This window comes from Corythoichthys intestinalis, chromosome 2 (assembly GCF_030265065.1).
Source record: "Corythoichthys intestinalis isolate RoL2023-P3 chromosome 2, ASM3026506v1, whole genome shotgun sequence".
In the NCBI taxonomy this organism is placed as follows: Eukaryota; Metazoa; Chordata; class Actinopteri; order Syngnathiformes; family Syngnathidae; genus Corythoichthys; species Corythoichthys intestinalis.
The window spans coordinates 42093773-42121006 of record NC_080396.1 but is presented as its reverse complement, the minus strand read 5'-3'; the positions used below and the strand labels follow the sequence as shown (position 1 = coordinate 42121006).

The 27234-nt window shown below is 38.6% G+C and overlaps 1 protein-coding gene across 2 annotated transcripts in view; it reads right to left on the bottom strand.

Moving 5' to 3' along the window:
- LOC130909038 (thymocyte selection-associated high mobility group box protein TOX-like) overlaps positions 1–27234 on the bottom strand; it is a 158825-nt gene that overhangs the window by 66031 nt on the left and 65560 nt on the right. For both annotated transcript variants that reach the window (XM_057825095.1, XM_057825103.1), the window contains one exon: positions 6421–6480. In XM_057825095.1, the coding sequence (XP_057681078.1) occupies positions 6421–6480 (60 nt within the window). The remainder of the gene's footprint in view (positions 1–6420; positions 6481–27234) is intronic.

Below are 27234 nucleotides of genomic sequence, written 5' to 3'. Positions count from 1 at the left end.
ACATTTGTCTCCTATAGTTGATTGAATTTTCTTTTGTCGCTGATGAACCGTGAGACTGATTTTAAAAAAGTATGACGCTACATTATTTCAAAACAGGTTTGGATTATGTAACATTTTTTTTTGTATATTCTTCAGATCTGGGCGTTAGTTTTGCTGTGAAATGTCCACTTTAAAGCCAGTGATGGAAAACAAACAAACAAACAACAGTCCCCCAATGTGAATTACATTTCTACCATGTCAATTCAAAATGAATAATAGCAAATTCAACTTGAATGGTTGTAAGTGGTGTTTCAGTAACTCACTACAACATAATAATGAGGAGTATGTCAAGGCTTAAAATAGTCCTCTTATGGACCTTAGTGTCAGAGAAGGCCAAGTTATGAATCATTCTAGTATTTCATGTTAGTGCTTAATAATTTTGCTCAGAAACCATCAACACTAGAGCAAAGCCATGCACACATCAGCCCCTTTCACATTTCAAATGGTTGTGGTGCATTAAAGGATTTTGGGAATTAAAGCCAGAGAGTGAACTTTGTGTTTGTGGTGGGGAGTTTTGGGGCTGGTGAGTAAGCTTCTCTTTGACATCACTGACAGAGCATCAACTACAGCTGAGATGTTTTGAAAAGCCTAAATTGCTTTATCCACTAAGAAGCTATTTGTTGACACAACAGTGCAGACCTGCCGAGGCAGTCAGTGATTGACACATGGCTGCCACAGCGGAGAAAGTACAAAGCCGGACATTTATCCCAATTAGTGTGCACACATGTTTGCATACAAAGTGACATAATTAGGGCAGGTCAGCAAATGTGGCTAACAATAATGGACTCCCGGTTTGTGATGTGAGGTATAAGTAGACAATAAGCTTTAAAGCTCCCTCTCGACCTCTCATTACAGTCACTCAATCCTAACATCAATGGTAAGGCAACCTTATGGCTACCAAATCACCTGTGAGTGTTTGCGTGTGTGCATGTATGTGTAACTTAAGGATAATAGCATTTAGTAGTAGTGACGTGGGTATGTGAAGATTTTCCCAACAGCGATGACAGGCTCATTTTGGAAAAACATTTGACAGGTCTTGACAGCTTCCAATGGCTGACCTTCGCTGAATCCCGATTTTTGTGCTACAGTCAATATCATGTTCAAATGTTTAGTACACTACAATAAAGTGAAAAAAGTTTGTATTTTTGGAGGAACATTTTTTTTACTCTGTTAATGAAAAAAAAAAACATTATTGTTAGACGGATGCAAAAATCTCTTGTTTCTATACTAGTCTCATATTCATCAGCATAATGGCAATTCATCCGACCCCGGATTAAGCGGTAGATGACGGATGGATGGATGGATGGATGGATAATGGCAATTGAAGTTTTTTACAGTTGTGGCTCAACTTCATTAAAATGTCACATCAACAGCTGAAACCATATAAACGGCACTTTTTCTGGTTGAATCAACACCCTTCATTTTCCCAGTTGTTTTGAGACGAAAGTAATTGGTTACTAATTCAACATAATCGAGAGAGTTCTACAAAGTTTTGGTAGAGCAAGCACAGAAAGCAAGAAACAACGTAAACTAATAAGGAGTAAATAATGTCGCCTATCTATCATCCATCTATCTAGTTCAGACAAGTGTGTGTTTTTGTTTGTGTATGTCTCGACCTGTCATTGATAGCAGTTAGTAAGGCGCTAATTGATGAGGACGGTCCACCTCGCCATGTTTTGACACTCTTTCCTGAGTGCTGGATCAACAAAACGCGACGTTCGAAAATTGGCCATGTGTCCAGCAGTGTGTTCCCGACGAGCAGCTGGGAACCCTCAATGCAGTGCCTGTCTATACCTCCCCGACTGTGACCATGACTGTGCTTCCAGACGGCAAGCAGTATCATTGGCGTTGAAAGCAGTGTGATGAGGGTACCATAAGATTTGAGTGACCTGTTGAATCACAGTGATAACGCAGCTGATGGTGTAATCCATATGCTATATTTAGCCATCAATCCACCCATTTTCTCCAAGTTTTTTCCCAGTTTCAGGGGTATCAGGTTAGTAGGGAAGTATAGACTTCCCTTTCCCCAGCCAATTCATCAAGTTCTCCCAAGGGATCCTAAGACATTCACATGTCGGCTGGGACTCTCGCTTGGTGAGACAAGGCCTGGAACCTCACCAGCGAGGCATCACTACTAAGCCTGAACGATATATCGTTTAAACATCGCCATCGCGATGTGCGTGTGCGCAATAGTCCCATCGCAAGCACGTGCGATAGTTTTTCTTTTTTTTTTTTGATCCACATACGCTTCACTTTCTGGTCTGCGCACAGCCTCCTACCCTCCCACTCCCAGCCTTTTGATCCTCTCAGTCACTGCCACAACGATGGCTTTGATCTGGCCAAAGAAGCAGACTTCACACGGGCATCTGTCAATCATCGTTTAACTTGTTAAACAGTTGCAAGGAAGCCCCGCTGGAATGAATGTGTGTACTGTGGGGACGTTGGAGACATTTAAATGCCAGAAGTGATCATGAGGAGTTTGAAATTTCTACATGTCACTTCAACGGTCACAGCTACAGTAGATAAACAGAAGCATTTAATAAAGCCAAGCATTTATCTGCTACAGTACTTTATTCTTGTTCAAAAATGATTTGGTTGGACAGTTATGTTTAAAACTTATCATAATTATGACATTTGAAGTGCTTAAAAACCACTTATTTATACATTTTTAAAATCACTTTGGGGGAAAAGTGAGAAAAAAACATGTCTTATATGTATCTCTTTCCAATGCTAAATCTGAATAAATACATTGGGCACAAAAAACACACACAAAAAAAAATTGTTTTAAATGGGGGAGGTGCGCTACTTCGCGGTTTTTCACTTATCGCGGCGGGTTCTGGTCCCCATTAACCGCGAAAAACAAGGGATGACTGTACACTGTGGTGATGGTGAGTCATCTAAAGTCTTTCCAAACAGCTATTTAAGTCATCTTGTGAAAATTTCTTGAAAAAAAAAAAAAAAACACTTTTTTTAATATCGCAATATAATATCGCAATATATCGCAAACCTAAAAAAAATCGCAGCAATAGTTTTTTCCAATATCGTTCAGGCCTAATCACTACTGTATTTAATTAGTTGTTTTGGTTAGCGAAAATGTGTGCGACAATAGCCTGAGACAACTAAGGCCTGATTTATGTTTCTGCGTTCCGTTGACGGTGGCGCAACGGTGCTAACCCTACGTCGTCATTGAGCATTCGAAGTTCTGCGTCAAGGGAACTCGTTGCTCTGTAATTCACCGCCAAGCCATTAGAGGGGTGTGGCTTTATCTTTGTGCGGTTTTAGGAGACTTTTCGAATTCCTTTAGTTTTCATCCAGTCGTAAACAGCAGTGGCAACAGAGATGGAATGCGTGTATTTGGAGCTGTAGCTAATCAATATTGAACAACAAATGTTGTTAATACCATTTTACGAATGTTTCAAAACGATGTTGTTTTGCTGAACCGGAAACAACGTTCTGAGCGGACTAATCACAGTCCTTTGACGGTGACGTCACGAAGCGTTGATGTGACGCGCAGTCAGGATTTTTGGGAGGCGCACATTCGGCTACGGCGTAGGGTCATAAATCAGTTCTGCGTTAACAGCATAGGTCCGCCGTCACCGCGACGCAGAACCAGAAATCAGCCTTAAGGCTGCAACAACTAATTGATTAAATAGATTAAAGTTGATGAATTAATTAGGTGCCAAATAATTTGATAATTTAATTTTGCTGGCAGCTATGAGGAGTCCCATTTGGGTCTTTTTTGTGTGTAATGTGAGGCTGCACGCAAGCGCCAGTGATTAGCGCAAGAGAGAGCGGGTTCACTGCTACACTCAGGTTGGATTACAGCTGAATCAATAATATTACGAAGTGTCGAGAGTTAGGCCATTTCTACACCTAGCAGGTTTTTTTTTTATTTTATTTTTTAAAATCTTTTTAGAAGATATACTTTAACAAGTTTAATTTAGCATAATATAAAAAATGATGTACAGTGTTCCCTCGCTACTCCGTGCTTCAAAACTTGTGCCCTCAGTCCATCGGGGATTTTTTTTTCCAATTAAAAAAATAAATAAATAAATGCAGTATTTTATAGAGCTGTCCCTATCCAATCACGTAGTCTCTCACTCTCACCTCTGCTGCTTTTCTTGGTCAGGGAGTGCACTAGAGTTGCTTATTTAGGTTAACGATGATTGACAGATGTTAAGGTTTGATCTTGCCAGAGACGCTTGTAAGCCCAAACTTCAAAGCACCACATACGTCAATCATCGTTTAACTTGTTAAACAGTTGCTGTGGTAACTCATTTTGTGTAAGTGAGCAGCTTGAGCGGATTTGAGTGGACTCACTCACTGAAGCATTTAATAAAGACAAGCATTTTTCTACTTTATTCTTGTTTGAAAATATTTCAGTGGGACAGTAAGATGTTTAAAATAAATAATCATAAGTGTAACATTTGAAGTGCTTAAAAAACATTCATTAATACATATATACAGATATGTTTTTTTTTTTTTATTATTATACTTTGGGGGGAAAGAGGTAAAAAAACGTCTTATATTTTATATGTATCTTTCTAATGCTGAGTCTGAATAAATACATTGAACACAAAAAAAAAATCTTCCGGGGGGCACTTCTTCGGGATTTTTCACATCGTAGCAGTTTCTGGTCCTCATTAACCACGAAAAACGAGGAATTACTGTGTTAATCAAGATCAGCCGATCTGATGAAAATAATTGTGATTATTCTTTTTTGCCGTATTGCCCAACCTGACAAGGGATGATATCTCACAGAGTATTATTAAATGATTAAGATATGGATATTAAGAGAATGTATATAATCTCCATTATATAATCTGTCAAGAGGCATATATTTGGTGGTTTATGGAGCTCTTTAATCTTGATTTAAAACATGAGGAAAATCAGGGCAAACTTTGCATGTGAGTGATTTAAGACAACCAAATATGGCTATGATGTATCTATTCTGATCTCATCATTTTAATGATTAGTTATTGAATTGTACGATTAATAGTTATGTTTTTTCTGGCCACAGTGGCTCAATGGTTTAAGGGTATGATTTTGGAATATTGCAATTTATGTGTTCAGCAAATCATTCATTTTTACATGTGAGATGAAATATTTTAAACAAAAGTCTTTATAGAGGCGATGGACTGGAGGTTGTGTTCAAACTATAGGGGAATCACAATCATCAGCCTCCCTGGTTCTACTCAGGTGTACTGGAGAGGAGGGTCAGTCAGGAAGTCACATCTCAGATTCAGGAGGAGCAGTGTGGTTTTCGTCCCAGCTGCGAAACTGTGGACCAGCTGTATTACCTTTGCAGTGTTCTCGCGGGAGCTTGGGAGTTCACTCAACAAAGACTAAATATATATCAGCAACTTTTGGTATTGTGACTTATGAAGCTTTTAAATTCTGCAAATTGTTACAAATAAATTGTTATAAATTCTTACCAACAACACATTTTGACTTTCTGAACTACAACATATGGTCGAATTAATAATCTATGTAATAAATTAATAATAGTAATTGACCATCGATATTATAACTCCCACTGGCATCTTGCCAGCTTTTACTGCTGCTGAGCTTTTTTTCAAAAGCCTTTTTTCCAGAGAGAGTGAATCGCAACCACATACGTACGCGGTCCCAACCACAACCAACAGCTAAATAATAATGAATTAAAGTTTGTTTACTTTGATACAGAACATGAATTCACTTTAGGGCATGCCAGTAATGTTGGCAAATCTAACCATTACAATTTCCAATGACAAACAAAAAGTGGTTCATTCGTTGGCACATCACTGGGAACATGAGGATAGCACATCTGCCTTGGGGCAAAAGGTTCTGGACATGAGTCTCAGGTCAGACCTTTCTGCGTGGAGTTTGCATGTTCTCACTGTGCTTGTGTGGATTTTTCTCAAAAGATACTCATGTTTTTGCCCACAAAACAAGGACGTCAGTTTAATTGAAGATTCAGACTTGCTCATAGCTGTTAACTTGAGCGTGAATGTCCAAAGTCAGCTAGGGTCTAAGCCGTCCAGCTCACTTGTAACCCTAAGCAGGCTTTATGGATGTGCACACTATTCTACATATACTGTACATAGTAAAAGTAGGGTATGACTTTAATGTCTTTTGTATTGACGATATTCACACACATTCATGTATTTTCTAAAGGCAATTCTTACTTTCTTTCGTTTAAAAAAATTTTTTTTTTTTTATGCACCTAAACCTTCTACCAGGACTTAAAAAGTCAACATCTTTCCTGCCACACGGTACTGTCAGAGCTGCAACACTAAAACACACAACAAATACCTTATACTTACGTAAATATAGATATTGTTCATTTTTATGTCTTCAATGTCACAAAAATTGAAACTATTGAAATGTGGTCACACCCACCTGGTTTGGTGACCGGAACTCTTGGTTATTGTCATTCATGTACATGTTGTCACCATCAAACTGCGGGAACAAACAAAGAGGAGACATTGACATCGTATACAGAATTTGGTTGAAATAAATTAATAAATGACATGGAGGATCTGTGTAGTGAAAAGCCCTTTACGGGTGGCCTGATGTGTTACACTAATGACTTTGTCACTTTGGTTAAACCTTGTGCTTGGCATGGAACTGTCGGTAATTACCGTTCATCAGCAGGGCCGGTAATGAGGCTACATGAGCTCAGTGGTGAAAGATAGGCCGTTCCCTGTGGGCTCTGCGGCGTGTGAGAAGAAGTGTGAATGAATCAGCGCACAGCGACTACACGCTGCGTCTTCGGGAGCGAGTTAACAAGGCATTGAAAGATCACTTGCTGCAGGTGCCAAAACACTGTCTGACTGGGGGTTAGGACTTAAAACGTGACCCATGAACCCCCTGCGAGAGTGTAAGGAAACAATACTAGCCACCACTTGAGTGCTACATGCAACACGCTAGCTCTGATGTCAAGTATACTGGAACGATTAATCCCAAAGGAATTCCCTGCAAAGATCAGCTGTGACAAAGATGTAAAAAATACAACTCACACTGTTTTTAGCTCAAGGGAAAATGAGATTCCTCCCCACAAACAGCTCAGTAAGTGAACAGATGCAGTGTCAAGGTGACAGAGAAACTGCTACCCTGTTAAGAGGAGACGTATTGTGAAACGCCCTTGGCTTCCAAAGGCATCACACTTTTTCATAGCATGCAGCAAATGGAACAAACCTTGACTGGGCTGGAATTGTGCGCACACACATAGACACACAAAGAAACTCAATGTGTCAAATTAAGCCCCCTTTTTGTTTGCTGACTGAGGTCACTCTTTGTAATATCACTGCACAGAAGCCAGACAGCAGAGACAACATGATCAAACTCGACAGCGTTCCACACCAGATTCCTCAGATGTGAAGCTACTGGGAGCCCTTTTTTTATATTCGGGTGATCGTCTTTGTGCACACAAGAAAAGAAGCCTTGAAAACACAATAAACACATGCTGGGTAAAAAAGGCGAGAAATAAGATGATATACCGGTACCTGGTTAAATCAGTCACTAACAGGAGTACAAACCTTCATTATGATAGAAATATTTATCATCTGCAAAACTAATAATCTAGTATTTAAATTAAATCTAGTACATTTTATGTAAACATAATTTAAAAAAAACATTAAAGGTCATATTTCAGCATTTAAAATTACAGTATGCCGACTAAATGTGCAAGCAGAGTCAATACCTTTATTAAACTTGGTCTGGCAGGAAATCGCTTCAGACGTCATTGGCATAGCACATTCCAAACTGAATTCAATGTCAAATGTATAATTTGTATTGGAACCAAAACTCAGTGGGAACATACTTATACAAATACGAAATGCACAATGTTTATCTCCCTTTCAATTACTTTTTAATCTGTACATTCTAATATTTATTTCATATAGTGTTTTTTTACTGGAATATAACAAATATTTTAATTTTGTATCAGGAAGCAACACAATCTTGTTGTGTCCTAATGTTACAGTGACAATAGAGTATATTCAATTCTATTCTACATCATAAAACATCCAAGTTGATGAGGCGGAGACAGAGGGGCAGTTTACATGGTGACGCTCCGAGAATATGACAAATTTCAAAATTGCATTTATATGGTTCCGTCTCCATTCGAACAATGTCGCAATTCCGTGTGAAAACAATGTAGTGTTCATGCCAGGCCCTAGGGGGAAGTGCAAATTTACAAGGCGACAGCCAATAATGCACTTTGACACCAACAACCTCCTCAGCCCGGAAGACAACATACCCGCCCACTCCAAGCAATGGCATTTTTCTTTTGCTCCAAAAGGCACAAAAATGGAAACATTCAACATATAAAAAAATAAAATATTATAAAAACAGTAAATTAAAGCCGACGTTCTGCCATATTTGCTGTTTTTAGTGTTTAGTAGCATAACTGCGCACGCCCAATGTGAAGTGTGCGAGTGCTGACGTTATCGGCGCTGGAACTTTCCACTGATATAGATGCGGAGCAAGCCCTCTCAAGCAACCACAATCGAATCCTTCCACTTTGGAGCCCGCATTCAAAGGTTTGCATCTTCGCCCTCCGTTTTCGCCGACACCATATAAAGGTGAGGCCATTCCGCAACAGTCATTCCGTCTTGGCGTTGCAGAGTCGCCATGTAAACTGCCCCAGAATCTTGTAAACAATGTATCACTCGTAACTCAACATAAAGATTTTTTTTAAGGAGGTCTAGAAACTACCGTATTTTTCAGACTATAAGTCGCCCCTGAGTATAAGTCGCACCAGCCAAAAAATGCGCAATGAAAAGGAAAGAAACATATATAAGTCGCACCAGAGTATAAGTCGCATTTTCCGGGGGAAATTTTATTTGATAGAATCCAGCACCAAGAACAGACATGTCATCTTCAAAGGCAATTTAACATACAATAGAGAACAACAGGCTGAATAGGTGTACGGAATGCTAACATTACATGAGGCTAGAAGTTAGATTGGGCCTAATGAATCCAGCCTGACCCGACAGGCCCGCGGGTATTAAAGCCCGATGTGGCCTGAGCCTAATCAATTAACTTGATTTGCTTGCCCAAGCCCGGAAAAAAACGAAATTTTGTGCTTTATTTGTCGGCACGAGCCAATAACCCCCCGAAATTTTATGTTTTATTTGTGAGGACTCAGGAGAAAGAGAAAATGCGGGGATGCGATGCGTGGTTGCGTTTTGTGTGATCACATTTGTGACGATGTCGGTGCAGATATGCATAATGATAACTAATTAAAGCTTGTCTTTTGTAACGAATTCTCCCAGTTAAACAAGACTGTAAGTTAAGGGTTATTCAATTAACATTTATATCTCTTATATTTGCGTGTCTGTTCTAACAGGCGGATAGTGGATTTGAAATTTATTTTAATCTCCTCGAGTTGGCAGAAAAAAAAGTTTTCTCAATGTTTAAATAGTCTACATATTTTTATGATAACTATAAATGCATTTACACAATGAAATAACGCTGGAAAAGTTTGTTAAATATATTTCTCGTATAAGACCAAAGCGCCACATTCGTTTACATTCAGCGAAGCTGACCCAGGTTTCTGTATCGCATCTTCAACAATCAATTTGAATCATTTCCATATCCCACTCCTACCGCAGTTGTTTACATTTCAAATCCCCTGTCTTTATTTTGTTTTTCACACCTATAGCTGCTCCATATCGAAAATGAAATACCAGGATGCTCGCGGAGGGCGCCAGGGTGGGAGGGAAGATTGAAAAGAGAGCGAGGCCACTGCGTTCACATGCGCAGGCATGCACAGCGCCTTTTCTGTTTAATCCATTTTAAAAAAAATTTTATTTAACATCCATACATCGTTTTATTATAAATATATGAATATATATATATATATTTTAAAAAGATAGCTAGAAAGACGTCGGCCTGACCCAACTGTAAATAATCACACATAAGTCGCTCCAGCGTATAAGACGCACCTTCTGCCAAACTTATGAAAAAAAGTGCGACTTCTAGTCCGAAAAATACGGTACATGTCTTTTGAGAATGAACAGGTCATATTCATCTCATTAAAAGCAGCTGAGTCTTGGCCACCGATAAACTGGCATTATGGAAACAAAGATTGAACTGAAAACACAAACGTTTGCGCCACTTAACAACGCAATGATGCGTCAATATTAGTGCACCTTGACAGTGTTACCTTTTTTAGCAAATACATTTTAAAATACATACAAAGAAAGTCACTAAAGGCTTGTCTTGATGAATAAGGTGTGTGTGATGCGTGGGTGTTTTTTTTTTTCTTTTTTAAACTTGCTTCATCTTGAGATGCTGGCTGTTGTTCAAACTGGCACTATGTCCAGAACTTGTTGAGCTAATTGCCTCTGATGGCAATGATGATTATTGTTGTTATTAAGTCACCTTCAAATACTTTCCCCAGTTGGATTTGGAGCTCAACTTCATCATTTTCCAAAGACAACCTATCTGTTGTCTTAAGTTACTTTTTTTCTGTTGAAGAACTCTCTAGAGTTTAATTGGTAAATAAGGGAAGACCAAAACAGCTAACTGAGTAAACGAAAGGGTTCAAGGACAAAACACCAATCACTATCGCGTTTACACCATCGAAGGGCAGAAGCTGAATCCATACCGACTGCACTGAAGTCATGTTAATGCATCACAACAAGATCAGTGACCTGCTGCAAATAACAATAAATGATACAGGCTGGCAAAAAAATAAGAAAAACAACCAACCACAACCAAGAAAGGTCAGCCATTTTGTGTGTCAACATGGCTGCTCATATAGTATATAGCAATGTAAACGCCAAAATCTCTGGCCCCTTCATCTCTCCTATTCCAATGCTTCATTCTCCTAGTTAAAATGCCAATTTATCCTGGACCCAATGCTATCAGCTCTGCCATTACTCCACATTTACAGCAAAAATCATCTTTTCATTCACTGCTCTCCTATTCCTCTCTACCCCCCTCCCTTTTTTCCTCTCATGTTCTCATCGTATCCAACCTCTTGTAGCAGTTGCAGCCTGCCTCTATTTCTCTCCCCTCTCTTTTTTCAGAGGGCCTTGGCATCGCTCGCTCCCCGGCAGTCTAATTGGGCATTCTGCCTGAGACAAGGGCCTCATTAAGCAGTAATTACACACATGTTGTTTTCGGCAAACATCTCTATTTGGATTGCTTTGCATGGTAATTGTTCAGCGGGGACCACTGCTTGCAATGTTTCCCTGTGTGACACGAGGTGCTGAGAGAGAGGAATAAAGAGGATGTGAGAGAGTAATAATAGGATGTGGAAGAGAGGTAAATTAGGAACTAAAGAATGCATACATAAAAGGATAACAGGGAAGACCAAAGTGGATGGCCTAAAAGGATGAAGGTGAGGCCCTAAATTGAGAGAGACAATGAATAATAGGGATTCATCGTGAGAGGGAAGGTGGGGGAGTAGTAGAGAGCGAGGATGTAGATGGGAAAGAAAGTAGCACAGATAGCGACACCCACAACTAGGTCATGCCTCACAATCATCCACAATGCTAAGTGTCTCAAAGCTAACGAAGCCACAACGTGGAAGTAAAGTAACTAGTAGAGCCAGGGGAAACGTGTAATATCTACATTCGGCTAACAGTGCAATACAGTGCTGGAAGCTTTTCATCCAGTCACAGGTGTGTGTGTGTGTGTGTGTGTGTTTGTTGGGAGGGGGGTCAATACATGCTTTGGTTTGATTGATGGACAATCCATAAGCTGTACATAAAACCTTGTAGCCAACATCTGTTTGTGTGGGGGGTTGGGTACAGAATGAAAAAAGGAGAGCAAGAGAGAGAAAGAGAGAGCGGGAGACAGTTTGTGATGCCTTTGCTGCATATACTTTTTCATTTCTTAACTATTATTGTTTTGCAAGCTAATTAAAATTTCAACACTATATACACTGTACAAAAAGGACATATGCTCTGGATTGAATTATTCAGCAAAATAGTTCAAAATGCACTCACCATCTGCTCCAGTTTTGCACACATAATATCAAGCCTGTAGTGTTCCATTGCATTGATTAGAACACAAGATCTTCTTGGAAATTGTTAATTATTATTATTGATACTGTTAGGTAACCTCATTTTTTAAGCATTATCAACAAAACAAAACAAATAACGGATATTTTGTCTTTAATTGAAATGAGCTAATTTTTTTTTTTTTTTTTTTTTTTTTTTACAAATATTGTTTCTAAAAACAGTTTAGTATCTATACTATCTTCACTGTGGGTCATTACTTTCAAAAATCTGCAAAAAGCTGAATTGATTCAACTAATACCTCTGGGAAAATCTTATTATGTAGTTTACTTTTGAAGCAAGGCCATTATGCAGTAGGAAATCCCTGTTTAGCCTAAGTAGAGTATTTGTATGGCCTTTACTGCAAAAGGAATAACAATAAAATGTAGCTAATGTGACGGTCCTTAATAGGTTTACATTTATTATATCATTTAGGGGTTAATTTCATTTGTACTTTCGACAGTGAATATATCACCACCGGTTGATTTTTATTAAATAAACACAAATCAGTGAATTACAGTTCCATCATTTTTTTTTTAACTTAACAGGAGGACTTAACAAGAGGAAGGACCATGGAAGTTACAACAATACTTTACAGGGTATGGACAATTGTAGTGACTATAAACGTGCAGAAAAAGTAGTGTCTTAACACACAACAAACTTTTAGAACTTTTCAACGTATATAAGTGAATCTCAAGCAGAATGTGTAATACTTGTGACTTTAAAAGCCTTTTCCAGCACACCAAGTCTCTAAAAATAATTCTCTCACCGAGCGGAATTAATAAGCCCAGAACAGTACACAGCCATTCTGTGAAGAAAGGGGTGTGGTGGTGGTGCTGGTGTATAGAGGAGGTTGGTGGTGGGGGGGTCCTCATGCAATATGCATGCCTGTTTGAGCACCCTCCTTCCTCATCCTCACCCTCTCCTCTTGATTTCTTTTTCTACATCTCTCACTCGCTCCCTCCTTCTGTGTTCAATTAAACTGCAGGAGAGATGGAACAAACCTCAATCTGAGACAATGTGCCCCTGAATTTTTATGTTTTCCAGCACACATTCAAAATAAAAGACGGAAGAATGCAAAAGAGACTGCAAGTTGTATAGGAGTGAGTAAAACAAAACAAGACTACAGTAACAATTTTGCCACTATACTCCTCGCGAACAATGAACGCATACGGTCTTGTAATGTAATAGTGTATTGTATCTGTATGTGACTTAATTATCCATGTTTATGTCAACTTTTACTCCTGAACATTTAATAAATAAAATGAATTTTTTTACTTTGATGCATTTACCCAAACTACACAGTAGTGTACATAATGAAAAATCCCATATGATACACTAGTGAATGGTAGTGTATATTCATTAATTGTTTCTACAAAATACAATATATTCCGAAGAAACAGTTCGTTGATACAATGCCTGAACCAAGTCCTACTTGTTCTGATGTGGCAGAAATATTGACTGGGGGAGGTCATGAAAAGACGTAATCAGGAAGTCTTTATATGCAGGGGTGCACATAAGTGGTGCCGCATGCGCGCATGCGTACTGGACGTAGACAAACGCGCTGTCCCTCAACGGCTTCCATACGCTTTTGCGTACCGATGGCTGACCACTGTATTTGCGGAGGACACGAGAAAATAACTTCTCAAAATGTCGAAGACGCAGGCCACACTGAGTAATTACTTCCGTGTTCCCCCACCCCCGTCAAAAGACAGACAGACGACAGAGACGTCACCGGAGCTACCGAAAAAAAGGACTTTTGCTGGCAAGAAGCAAATGATGCTCGCACGGAAATGCGGTACAAAATGTGCCGTGAGAATCCCAATGTCGCCGATAAGAGCAGCGCATTTTATGTAGGGTCAAAGAATTTTAGCCATCCAAACTTTGAAAACCCACGGAAAAAACAGAGAGCATGTGGCAATTAAGCAAACTATCGATGTCAAACAGGACCCCACTCGCCCTATGGACAAGTGGCGGAATAAAGGTAATGAACAACGACATGCACTGACAAACGTGTTTTTGCTCGCATTTTACAAAGCTAAACATGCATGTTCAATGAGGTCTTATGAGGAGGACATCCCACTTTTAAAAAGGCTTGGAGTAATGTGGGAGCCGCATAATGCCCTTTATTTTGAATTGGTGCTTTTTATTTCTTTACATTTCACTTCAAAGTAATGGCAATTTTGTTGTGCCATTTGATGTTAATCAAGCATTAATTGTTAATATAATTAATTAAAGTTAATTGGCTCTAAGTAAAGCTTGTCATAAATTTATCGCATCAGGTGGGTTGGCTCTCAAGCTCAATGAGGACCATGTCACATCTCCAGGTCCTCCTCTGAGAACCTGGGCAAAAAAATTATGTGCACCCCTGTTTATATGGGTGCACCGTTTACGTGTTTGTTTGCATGTGTGTGTTTGTACCATCGGTTTTTAAAAAAGAACTGGACAAACTCTCGGTGATGTCACGCATAACATTAGCCAGTCTCGGGTGATCACCTGTCCGGTTTTAGGACAGACACTCATCCTTTTGAGTGATGTGTCTGGCGTCTGGCACAATTCATTAGCCGGACACTATTTGTCCAGCTTTTAAAGAAAATGGGCTTCAGTTCAGTTTATGTGATGCAACTTAGCCCCACAGTTGTCACAACAGGTCTGTGATTGGCCAAGAGTGGCTTCAGTTGAAACGTCCTATATCACTGGTTCAATAAAATGTAAAAAAAGCTTCATGTGTGCCTATCAAACGACATGGCTTCCTCCCCGAGATTTTACAACAATGCTAGCAAACATGCCAAAACAATAGGCATCTTTTAACATTGAATGGATAAAAGAGGACGATTTTCTCGCCAAAAGCAATTGAGACTCGTTCCACGGTTTCTGCACGCTTTGCTGGTCTGAAGTGGACGTGAGCAGCAGGGGAAAAACAGCTGTAAAATGTCAGCCGGAGAGCGCGAAACAGACAAAAATGAGCCGAGCGGCCGGTGGGTCGACTTCGAAAATATTTTTTTTATAACCATCATCGCCTCTCGATAACAAAATAACTGCAGCTGAACTTTGTAAAGTTGTTCCTCTTGTAAAGGGTTCACTTGTTTTGAGCAGTTGAATGCTCATATTGTTTTTACACAACCAATTCCTGTTCTTAAGAATTTTGTTTGTTAATAACGTTGTTCTGGCAAAATATCTACACCGGCGAAACGTCAACCAATGGCGAATTTGACACCCTAAGTGCTACCGTGCCCTTTTAGCTTGTTTTGTTTAGATGCATACAGGGAGAACGTACTAAGAAATGCCTTAAGAAAATATGTAATATCAAATAAGGGTGGTTTAAATACACTACGTGACTATTGTGATCAACAAATAAACACTGCTTTAAAGTTACCACAAGAAAACACAATGCTTAAAGCTATCAGAGGAAAACACACACCATAAGTATTTTAGGGCAATGGAAAGGTTAAAAAAAAAAAAAAAAAGACTCTAAAAGCAAAAATAATAAGTACTCGCTGCTTTTAACTAATGTGCGCATACGTGTGCAAGCGCACTGGGCATTAATAGGTCGTTTCGCCATCGCCGAATAGGATATTTTGGCAGAACACAGTTTCAAATTGATTTATTCTTGGGCACGTTTAAATTTGAAAACACAGTACTGTTAACTAAATAAATTGTCTAAAAAAGCTTGACCTTAAATTAGTATCTTTTACTATTTAATTACACAAATAAGATCTATAAACCGTGCAAAACTTTATTGGTGATGAAAATACACCGCAAGTCTGATGTACTATTGTTTTTTTAAAATATGTCCTACATTTTGACCTTATAGAAGTGATCACCATATTAGCCACCCTCCATTTCTCACCCACTTTTCCCTGTTCATGTTTTGCTTTGCATTATCCAGGCCCATTGGTTCTTCTAGGTCAGATTTGTCTCTGCCTCACAGCTAAATTATTTTCAACTTTTTAATAAACACGTGAAACAGGCTGGATTTCCACTTCCAATCGGCTCCAAGAAATTGTGAACATTTGTGAGGATAAGCGGTAGAGAAAATGAATGAAAATATGTTAAATAAAAATCACATGTACACATGGCATTTCAGCGGCTTCAGGTTGCGTGGCCCAAAAAGACACACATTTAGATTAAAAAAAAAATTTTTTTTTAAAGAAAGATTATGGCATAACGATTGTGGTATGAAAAAAATCACGAAGTGATGGTTTTGCCATACAGTCTAAAATTAAAGTTTATAACAGGCATTAAACTGGTCCAAAAAAATACCCCCCCACCCAAAAAAAACCCCAAAAAAAAACACAACACAAGTTTGCCCAAGGAAAGTCCACTTTGCTTAATCAATTTAGAACACACAGTGTATAACATATTTCTTTTTGTGTATGCATGACTGTATTGTATTACCTCCCACTGGCCAACAGGCACACCAGAAGGAGCAGCAAAATTAATTTGATTGCAGCATTAAATCACGATGCACAAACCATTCAATTCTTTAAATTTTATGCTATTCCAATCTTTATATTCTACATTATTATTTTGTTCGTATAATATACACCATTATCAAATGCAATTTTTAGTTTAAGTTAATTTAAGTTTCATTTTTTCGTTTTTAAAAACGCAAACAAAATATCTGTGTTCATTGCATTTCTTTTATTTCAAATGTGTTTGTCAAAAGTGTTTACAACCACAAGTATGAGGACTATACAAATTAAGCTTAAGTCACTGCTGCATTTTACATCGAATGCTTAATCATGTAATATGAGAAAATGACCTTTAATACTAATACTAATAATAATCAAATATTTTACTCAAGTTACGTATATTCTCCAAGGTGACAATAACAGCTTTTGTACATGTTCAAGTCTTTAAAAAAGTTCTGTGAACATACATGTACTTTTAATTAAGTAATACTTTAAGATACCTAATAGAAAAAAGCAGGCACACACACTCATCTACACACACTTAGGGTGCAGCTTGTGGCCATGGTCACATATGCTGTTATGTTGTTGTTGTAGTTAGGTAAGGGAAACAGGGCCTCTTCCTGGGTGTGAGAGTACACCAAAAACACCTAAAACATTCAGTATGCGCAGTTGACTACAGCTGGAAGTGACTTTCTAACAACAGCAAGCTTTATTTTCATACCTAAAAAGTAAGTAGAAAATACTGTGTTAGCCCTGAAGGCCAGTCCCAGACCAAGAAAAGACCAAAATGAGGTCTTGAATCCACGACCGGTCTTGAGAGTTATAACCGTAATGGACGGCTTTCATACAGTGCCTTGCAAAAGTATTCGGCCCCCTTGAACCTTGCAACCTTTCGCCACATTTCAGGCTTCAAACATAAAGATATAAAATTTTAAATTTTTTGTCAAGAATCAACAACAAGTCGGACACAATTGTGAAGTGGAACAAAATTTATTGGATAATTTAAACTTTTTTAATAAATAAAAAACTGAAAAGTGGGGCGTGCAATATTATTCGGCCCCCCTGCGTTAATACTTTGTAGCGCCACCTTTTGCTCCAATTACAGCTGCAAGTCGCTTGGGGTATGTTTCTATCAGTTTTGCACATCGAGAGACTGACATTCTTGCCCATTCTTCCTTGCAAAACAGCTCGAGCTCAGTGAGGTTGGATGGAGAGTGTTTGTGAACAGCAGTCTTCAGCTCTTTCCACAGATTCTTGATTCAGGTCTGGACTTTGACTTGGCCATTCTATCACCTGGATACGTTTATTTTTGAACCATTCCATTGTAGATTTGGCTTTATGTTTTGGATCATTGTCCTGTTGGAAGATAAATCTCCGTCCCAGTCTCAGGTCTTGTGCAGATACCAACAGGTTTTCTTCCAGAATGTTCCTGTATTTGGCTGCATCCATCTTCCCGTCAATTTTAACCATCTTCCCTGTCCCTGCTGAAGAAAAGCAGGCCCGAACCATGATGCTGCCACCACCATGTTTGACAGTGGGGATGGTGTGTTCAGGGTGATGAGCTGTGTTGCTTTTACGCCAAACATATCGTTTTGCATTGTGGCCAAAAAGTTCAATTTTAGTTTCATCTGACCAGAGCACCTTCTTCCACATGTTTGGTGTGTCTCCCAGGTGGCTTGTGGCAAACTTTAAATGAGACTTTTTATGGATATCTTTGAGAAATGGCTTTCTTCTTGCCACTCTTCCATAAAGGCCAGATTTGTGCAGTGTACGACTGATCGTTGTCCTATGGACAGACTCTCCCACCTCAGCTGTAGATCTCTGCAGTTCATCCAGAGTGATCATGGGCCTCTTGGCTGCATGTCTGATCAGTTTTCTCCTTGTTTGAGAAGAAAGTTTGGAAGGACGGCCGGGTCTTGGTAGATTTGCAGTGGTCTGATGCTCCTTCCATTTCAATATGATGGCTTGCACAGTGCTCCTTGAGATGTTTAAAGCTTGGGAAATCTTTTTGTATCCAAATCCGGCTTTAAACTTCTCCACAACAGTATCTCGGACCTGCCTGGTGTTTTCCTTGGTTTTCATAATGCTCTCTGCACTTTAAACAGAACCCCGAGACTATCACAGAGCAGGTGCATTTATACGGAGACTTGATTGCACACAGGTGGATTCTATTTATCATCATTGGTCATTTTAGGACAACATTGGATCATTCAGAGATCCTCACTGAACTTCTGGAGTGAGTTTGCTGCACTGAAAGTAAAGGGGGCGAATAATATTGCACGCCCCACTTTTCAGTTTTTTATTTGTTAAAAAAGTTTAAATTATCCAATAAATGTTGTTCCACTTCACGATTGTGTCCCACTTGTTGTTGATTCTTGACAAAAAAAATAAATTTCATATCTTTATGTTTGAAGCCTGAAATGTGGCGAAAGGTTGCAAGATTCAAGGGGGCCAAATACTTTTGCAAGGCACTGTAGCTTGATTAGGCATGGGACAAGATGAAGATTGTTTACTGAACTTGTGCCACCTAGATTTTTTTCTAAACATTATGTTAGAACAATTAAACAATGACACTGTTTGGACAGGCCTTATAGCACTCATAAATGAAAACAGTTAAACTCCTACCAGAAGCTGAGGGAAAAACATTTAACACCCAAAAATACATAATACAGGTTTCAACCACTCCCAACACCACCAATTTAAAAATAACAACGGTTGCAGCTCCCATTCATCCGCTTTCTGTTGCAGTGAAAGAACCACAAACACATCAAACTTTCAAGTGCTAAGACAGTGACACAAGGCAAGATGAAGAAGGAAGCGTTTATTTCCACAGTGAACTGAAGTTCACTGGGCTAATGACGTTCATCAGAATTGGAAATCTCATCACTGATAGGGCTTCATACCATTTTAGCACAAGGACGCAAATATTGTTTAATTTCATTTGTATTACATATTTTTCTATTTCATTTTTGTAATATGTGTATTCATCGCAAAATAAAAGAATCAAGCCATTTTTTTCACCACATGAATCATGCTTACCGTATTTTTCGGACTATGAGTCGCAGTTTTTTTTTCATAGTTTGGCTGGGGGTGCGACTTACACTCAGGAGCGACATGTGTGAAATTATTAACACATTATGATATCATTTCACATGTTATTTTGGAGTGACACTGATAGTTTGGTAAACTTGTTAGCATGTTCTTTATAATATCGTTATCTGAATAACTCTTAATAGCTATGGCCCGTTCGCGTTCTGCCTTTGGCAATGTGTGTTCAATTGTATCATTGACTTTTTTATATTGAAACGCATGCTTTTAGTTTGTGGCGCTTTCACGCCCATGTGGGGGCGCACTCGCACTTGTTTACGCGAAGAAGAGCGCTCACACGCCAGAAGAAGACGGACAGGTACGCAGTGTTTCTGTCTGAGCGAGTGGGCGAGAGAGAGAGAGCGAGAGAGACATGGATGCGAACCTACGTTCATTGTTTATGGTTGTAAAATATCTCTACAGAGGCAACTTCTGTGTGGATCATCTTTTCTGTTGTTGTTGTGTGTTTTCCACCCGCGATCGGAAACTTAGAGCCAATTGTGTGGTTGTTTGAACGATGTGCTAATGCTAGCGAACGCATGCTAATTATTTGTGTCATTGCTGTAATAGCACCTAATTATCATTTGTTTACGTTGATGCGAACCTGTTTGGTATCGTGACGAAATTTATTCAGAAAATTATACGGACGTCCAGCATCGTCATTTGGGAGTTTAGCTCGCTGTAAAGCCAGGACCAAGTCGTAGCGTCCTGGTGAGGACAGTATGTTCGCATTTCGTTGTTCATGCACTGTACACTGTACACTTATTCAGCATGTTGTTCTCTAGTGTATTTTTATATTAAATTGCCTTTCAAGATGACATATCTGTTCTATGTGTTGGATTTCATCAAGTAAATTTCCCCCAAAAATGTGACCGGTGCGACTTATTTATGTTTTTTTTTTTTCTCTCTTCGTTGGGCATTTTATGGCTGGCGCGACTTATACTCAGGTATGACTTGTAGTCCAAAAAATACGGTATTTCAAAGAATCCATGGTAATAGTGTACTTTATGTAGGGGTTGTGCCTGACACTCCTAAATCTTACCCACCAAGGCTTCAAATGTACTTTTTCTTTTGTTTGTATTAATTAGAGATGTCCCGATCGATCAGCATCAATCAGGTCCGATCACGTCATTTTCAAAGTATCGGAATCTGCAAAAAAATCGGCCATGCCTTTTTTTAATATATATATATTTTAATTAAATCGTTTTCTAATTGTATTTAACGTTACAGACATAATATGTTACACTCATCCAGAGTCTTTAGTTTAGGCTTAACATAGAGTTATCAAAAATATCCCGATGACAGCGGCAATTAATTTATCAAAAAATGTGTCACGATAAAATATTTAATGCTATTAATATATATGCTGCACAACCATCTCACTCATTGTCGTGCTCAATCTGTTATAACGCCGTCTTACCAATATAGAGAGGTAAAAGGGAGCACAAAATGAGTTGAGTGAATTTTGGCAGCCTTTGGAACCGTTCTCTAATTGGCTAAAACCTTGCAATCCCTCTCCCTATGATTAGAAATATCATGGGAAGCAATGTGGGGAAGCAAGGTGGCAATACATCTTTGTCTTAACACCTTAACTTATTTCCCAAAGCAGAGAAGATATATCCATTGGTAGCACGACGCACAGTCATGGTTTTACTTCCCATCATGCTTCCACTTCCCGTCATGCATTTGGGCATGCTGCAGTATCATTTACTGAAAGCTCAACAAATACACTAGATGGCAATATTTAGTCACAATACACAAAGTCACAAGTCTTTCTATCCGTGGATCCCTCTCACAGAAACAATGTTAATAATGTAAATGCCATCTTGAGGATTTATTGTCATAATAAACAAACACAGTACTTATGTACTGTATGTTGACTGTATATATTCGTCCGAGTTTTATTCATTTTTTTCTTAATGCATTGCCAAAATGTATATGATCAGGAAAATTTATCGGGAATGATTGGAATTGAATCGGGAGCAACAAAAAAAAAGCAATCAGATCGGGAAATATAGGGATCGGCAGATACTCAAACTAAAATGATCGGGATCGGATCGGGAGCAAAAAAACATGATCGGAACAACCCTAGTATTAATTATAAATCTACTGCACATCTGCAGCCATTTTTAAAACCTGGTAATCAGCGGATGTTTGTCAGAAAAGCTACTACTGTCTAATGGCTATAGCGGCGGGGCATTGGCATCTATTCTTCTGTTTCGGTACAGCGTTGTTCCTATACCGCTGCCAATTTTTACTGCATTTTATAGTCAGAGAGAACATCAGCTAACAGAGGTACAGTAGTAACTGGAGAGCCGTATCATGTATAAATACTGCTAAACGCACCCTGGCTGGAATCTGCACATCTCATTTCTATGAGGTTAAAGTTACCTCATTCACTACCAAAAATCATGTCACAAAACATTTCCTTCTTTCAAGTGCCACAGAATATTGGTGTTCTATGGCTACATGAGCATAGAACTTACAAAAAGAAAGATTAGACTCCCATCTTTCATTATTAAAAAAGTTTGTTTCTACTCTATTTTCTTCTTTAGTTATGATCAGTTGAACATCAAAAACGACATTGTTATACATCTTGGGTAGTGAATGAGTTAAAAAATGTTCACAATATACTGATGACCCGCTAATGTTACATAACTTAGCAGTAGTTTATGCCAAATTGGCCCGTTGCCAACTCAGTGTTGCTAATGTGAGTTAACTAATTGATAGCATCAGGCTAACGTTAATATCAGCATTCTGTTATGTAACGGCTGACGAGGGCTTTTTATTAATTAATTTATTTATTTTTATCATTCAATCAGCCGTATATATAGCTTTTTAAGGTTCCTCCTATGAGACAGGTCTGAACTGGATCCCTCCCAGTTTAATATGGGAATATATTCGTTGTGGATATATAGGCCAATCAATCTGGCGTGCACATACTGTACTTCATCCTTCCAACTGGAGATGTCCGATCACGTCATTTTCAAAGTATCGGAATCGGCAAAAAAATATCGGCCATGCCTTTTTTTAATATCTATATATATATTTTAATTAAATCATTTTCTAATTGTATTTAACATTTCAGACATGTTATGTATGTTATGTACATGGATGTTACACTCATCCAGAGTCTTTAGTTTAGGCTTAAGGTAGGGTTATCAAAAATATCCCGATAACGGCGGCAATTAATTAATTAAAAAATGTGTCACGTTAAAATATCTAATGCAATTGATGTATGCGCTGCACGACCCTCTCACTCATTGTCGCGCTCAATCTGTAATGATGTCGTTTTACCTATATAGAGAGATAAAAGGCAGCGCAATATGAGTAGAGTGAATTTTGGCAACCTTTGGAGCCTTTTTTTTAATTGGCTAAAGCCTTGCAATCCCTCTCCCTATGAATAGATATATCATGGGAAGTAATGTGGGGAAGCAAGGTGGCAATTGATCTTTGTATTAACACCTTAAGTTATTTCCCAACGCAGAGAAGATATATCAATTGCTAGCATGGCGCACAGTCATGGTTCCACTTCCCATCATGCATTTGGGATGGCCACAGTATCATTTACTGAAAGCTCAACAAATACACTAGATGGCAATATTTAGTCACAATATACAAATTCACAAGTCTTTCTATCAGTGGATCCCTCTCACAGAAAGAATGTTAATAAAGTATATGCCATCTTGAGGATTTATTGTCATGATAAACAAATACAGTACTTATGTACTGTATGTTGAATTTATACGTATATTCGTCCGAGTTTTAATCATTTTTTTCTTAATGCATTGCCAAAATGTATATGATCGGGAAAAATTATCGGGAATGATTGGAATTGAATCAGGAGCAAAAAAAAGCAATCGGATCGGGAAATATCGGGATGGGCAGATACTCAAACTAAAACGATCGGGAGCAAAAAAACATGATCGGAACAACCCTACTTCCAACCATCCACCCATCCATTATTTTCCGCTTAATCCAGGGCCGGGTCGCGGGGGCAGCAGATTTAGAAGGGAAGCCAAGACTTCCCTGTCCCCTGCCACTTCAACCAGCTCCTCCGGCATGATCCCAGTTTCTTATGTTTTCATTGTAGAATATTTAAAAGTACCATTTAACAAACTAGAAAAAATACATTGGAAGTTTTGCAAGGGAGAGGGGGTTGAAGCTTGGACAATATAGAAAAAAATAAAATGAAAAAGAATCTGAACAACTGAAATTTTTTTTTTTTTTTTTTGCAAAAGATCACCCAGCCCGACTTTGTTGTCTATTATAACTCAATGTGCATTGAAATCATGCTCCTTCTGTCCATCATATAAAAGGTATAAAAGACACAAGACTGACTAAATTGCTATTTACAAAGTCATGGTGAATGATCGGTAAGACCATTCTAACCAGTATTGCCGAAACACCTTAATAGCTCAAAGTGCAACAGCATCATATACAATGTGCTTGACCCAGCAGGTGCAGGATAGTGCTATATTTAACTACATAGGCACCACTAGGAAGTAAGTAGTTATCCCACCAGTCTGCCTGACGGTTACACATTCTGAGGTGATAATGTGTGTGTGCCTGTGTGTGTACACGTGCACCCATACAATACAGTATGTTGTTGAGGTTTCTTAGGAGAGGATGCAGAGTACAAGACATTTTTAGCTGGGGTAAACAGTGATGAGGTAGAGATAAAGGGCAGAGTGAATGTCACATTACCCTAAGCCTTTTGCCTCAGTGAACCACAGCATCAGATAACCTGCAGCGGGGGGGGGAGTCTGGTTTCATATAATTGCTTATCTCATTGAAATCTACTGCTCGCTGCTTTTGCACAGAATTGGAAAGAAGTGAGAATGAGTGAGGGGGCCGCCCCCAAAAAGTTTAAAGTTTGACAGTTGAAGTAGCGACAATGACAAACGATTACATGCACAGGGAATACTCATCAAATTCCACAAGTGTCCTCCATGTCAGTTTTGCAGTTTACAAAATCAGGAACATTGCTTTAACAATAACAGTAACAAAGACTATTTGCGCATCGGAACAAAAAAATAATATTTCAAAAGTTACACAGACTGCATGAAGAGAATGTTTGGTTCTTCTCAGAAAAACATTTCCATATCACATACTAACTTTTCAAATTAAAAATGATGTAAACAGGAACAAAAGAATAAATCCATGTAGGGGGGACCTTACTGCATCTATATTTTCACACGGGTGTATACTGTATGAAAGCAAAACCTTTCATATAAAGTATGGTAATTATGGCCTTCGTACTCAAGCAATTCAGGGCAACCATGCATCTGAAGGAGTACAGCAACACCATTTCATATGTTGCTGAAGATGCAGATTCAGTCTTTAGTGAGCTTGTTGATCGACAAACAAACGGGGTAAATCTTATTTTCTTAAGAAGGTATAATGTAAAGCACAGAATAAAGGTATAGAGAACCACTGTATGAAAAATGCAATTAGATATGCGCTGCAAATGGAATAACAAAAGACGAATGAACAAAATGTGCATTTACATCATCAAATGCTTGTAGTTATGTAATTGATTATTTTTTTATTATTATTGTTTTGTTCATACAGTATACAGTATGCTATGCAGATGCAAATTTCATTTTTAGTTCGATGGTTCATTAGACCCAATCCATGAGCTGCTAAGTGAGTTAAGGTCTCCTTGCTGCCATTTCCAAATTGTCCGTTGGTGTAAACGATGATAGTTTATCTAGTATGTTATCTGTAACTTGAATTGGAGGCTGGCATAGGCTCCAACTCATGCACAACCCGAATGAGTATTAATGCAATAGATTCAGAAAATGGAGGGATAATTTCAAGATCTCCAACAAATGGGAATTCAACTGCATTTACTGTATTAACTATTGGGATAAAAAAAAAAAAATTAAAAAAAATTGATGAGACCGTGCAACCGAAGTCAACATTCATACATTAGTTGATATGGCAAAAGAAAAGACTGTTCATAGGGCTGTCAAATTTGAATGCATAAATACATTGCTAAGTATATGTAATAAGATTTCAACATGGGAGAAAATAAGGCTAACCCGTCAGGTCTCAGACGCTGGAGGGAAGTCCACCAGTGTTGTTTTCGACAACAATGACAATAACGACAATATTTCGTCGACGAACAAATTTTTCATGACAAGGACGTCACGATGACGAGCTAAAAATATGGCTTCAGAGACTAGAACGAGACAAATGCCAGTTTTGGGCCGACGAGACGTCAACAAGACAAAAATTCGACATGGTTTCTGTCATATGTTCACAATGCGTGACATTTTCATATTGTATGTGGAGTACGTCATCTTGCATCGTAGCATTGTTTGGTTGTGTCACTCATGTGAAATGTGCTGCGCCTCTCCCTCACTCTCCTCACCGGAGTTTAGAATGTGTCTAGGCTGCGCTCCATCTTGCTTGTTTGGAAACACGGTAAGATTTGTTTTCTTATCTTGGCAAGGGAAAATATTCAATGCTGCTTTAGCCTTTTAAGGTCAGTGCTGAGTGATCACCAGACGGTAAATGTAACTCCTAGCAATAGTGTCGCATTCGCGTTAGCATTAGCTTCAGAATGGCAAACTTCCTCCTGAAACACTGGCTAGTCTAAAGCAGAGCTACTTGGCTTTTCTGGACAGTAAATCTAGAGGCGAGCCAGTTGGCGAAATGGCTTTTAGCTAATAGCCCACTTCAGCTGTTTTGTTTGGTAAATGAGCAATTATCGGGAAATACTGATTGCTTGCAACTTCTGGCTAGAATATAAGAATAACAAACAAAAAAATCCCAGATTTACCAGTGTTAAAACCTCTGACTTTTTTTTTTTTTTTTTGCATACAGTTTGTGGCTTTCAAGTGGGTTTAATTGAAAATGATGCACTGCTTTTCCTGCCGAGTGTGTATTATCATCACCAAAATGGCATTGTCCTTGTAGACGCTACAATACTGTATGTGCTCGTCTGGCTCGTCTGTCTATGTTCATTGGAAATTGTTGGAAACCTGCAAATGAGCTAATTCTGAATCAAGTACCGTATTTTTCGGACTATAAGTCGCACCTGAGTATAAGTCGTACCAGCCATTAAATGCCCAAGGAAGAGGAAAAAAAAGACATATATATATAAGTCGCACCAGAGCATTAGTCGCATTTTGGGGGGAATTTTACTTGATAAAATCCAACACATAGAACAGATATGTCATCTTGAAAGGCAATTTAAAATAAAAAATACAATAGAGAACAACATGGTGAATAAGTGTACAGTATGATAATGTTACATGATGCATGAACAATGAAATGCGAACGTGGCCGGTATGTTAACGTAACCTAGCTATTAAGAGTTATTCAGATAACTATAGCATAAAGAACATGCTAACAAGTTTACCAAACCATCAGTGTCACTCCAAAACCCCAAAATAACATGTGAAATGATATAATAATGTGTTAATAATTTCACACATAAGTCGCTCCAGAGTTTAAGTCGCACCCCCAGCCAAATTATAAAAAAAAAAACAAAAACAAAAAAAAAAAAAACTGCGACTTATAGTCCCAAAAATACAGTAGTCAACATTTGATTTGTATTGTTCTGGCATTATGTCCTTGCCCCTTGTTTCCTGTGCCCACAATTGTGTGTAACATTTGTTTGTGTGTTTGATTTGCAATACGTCAATGTCTGTTATATTTCTTACAACTTTACTTCATCATTTTAG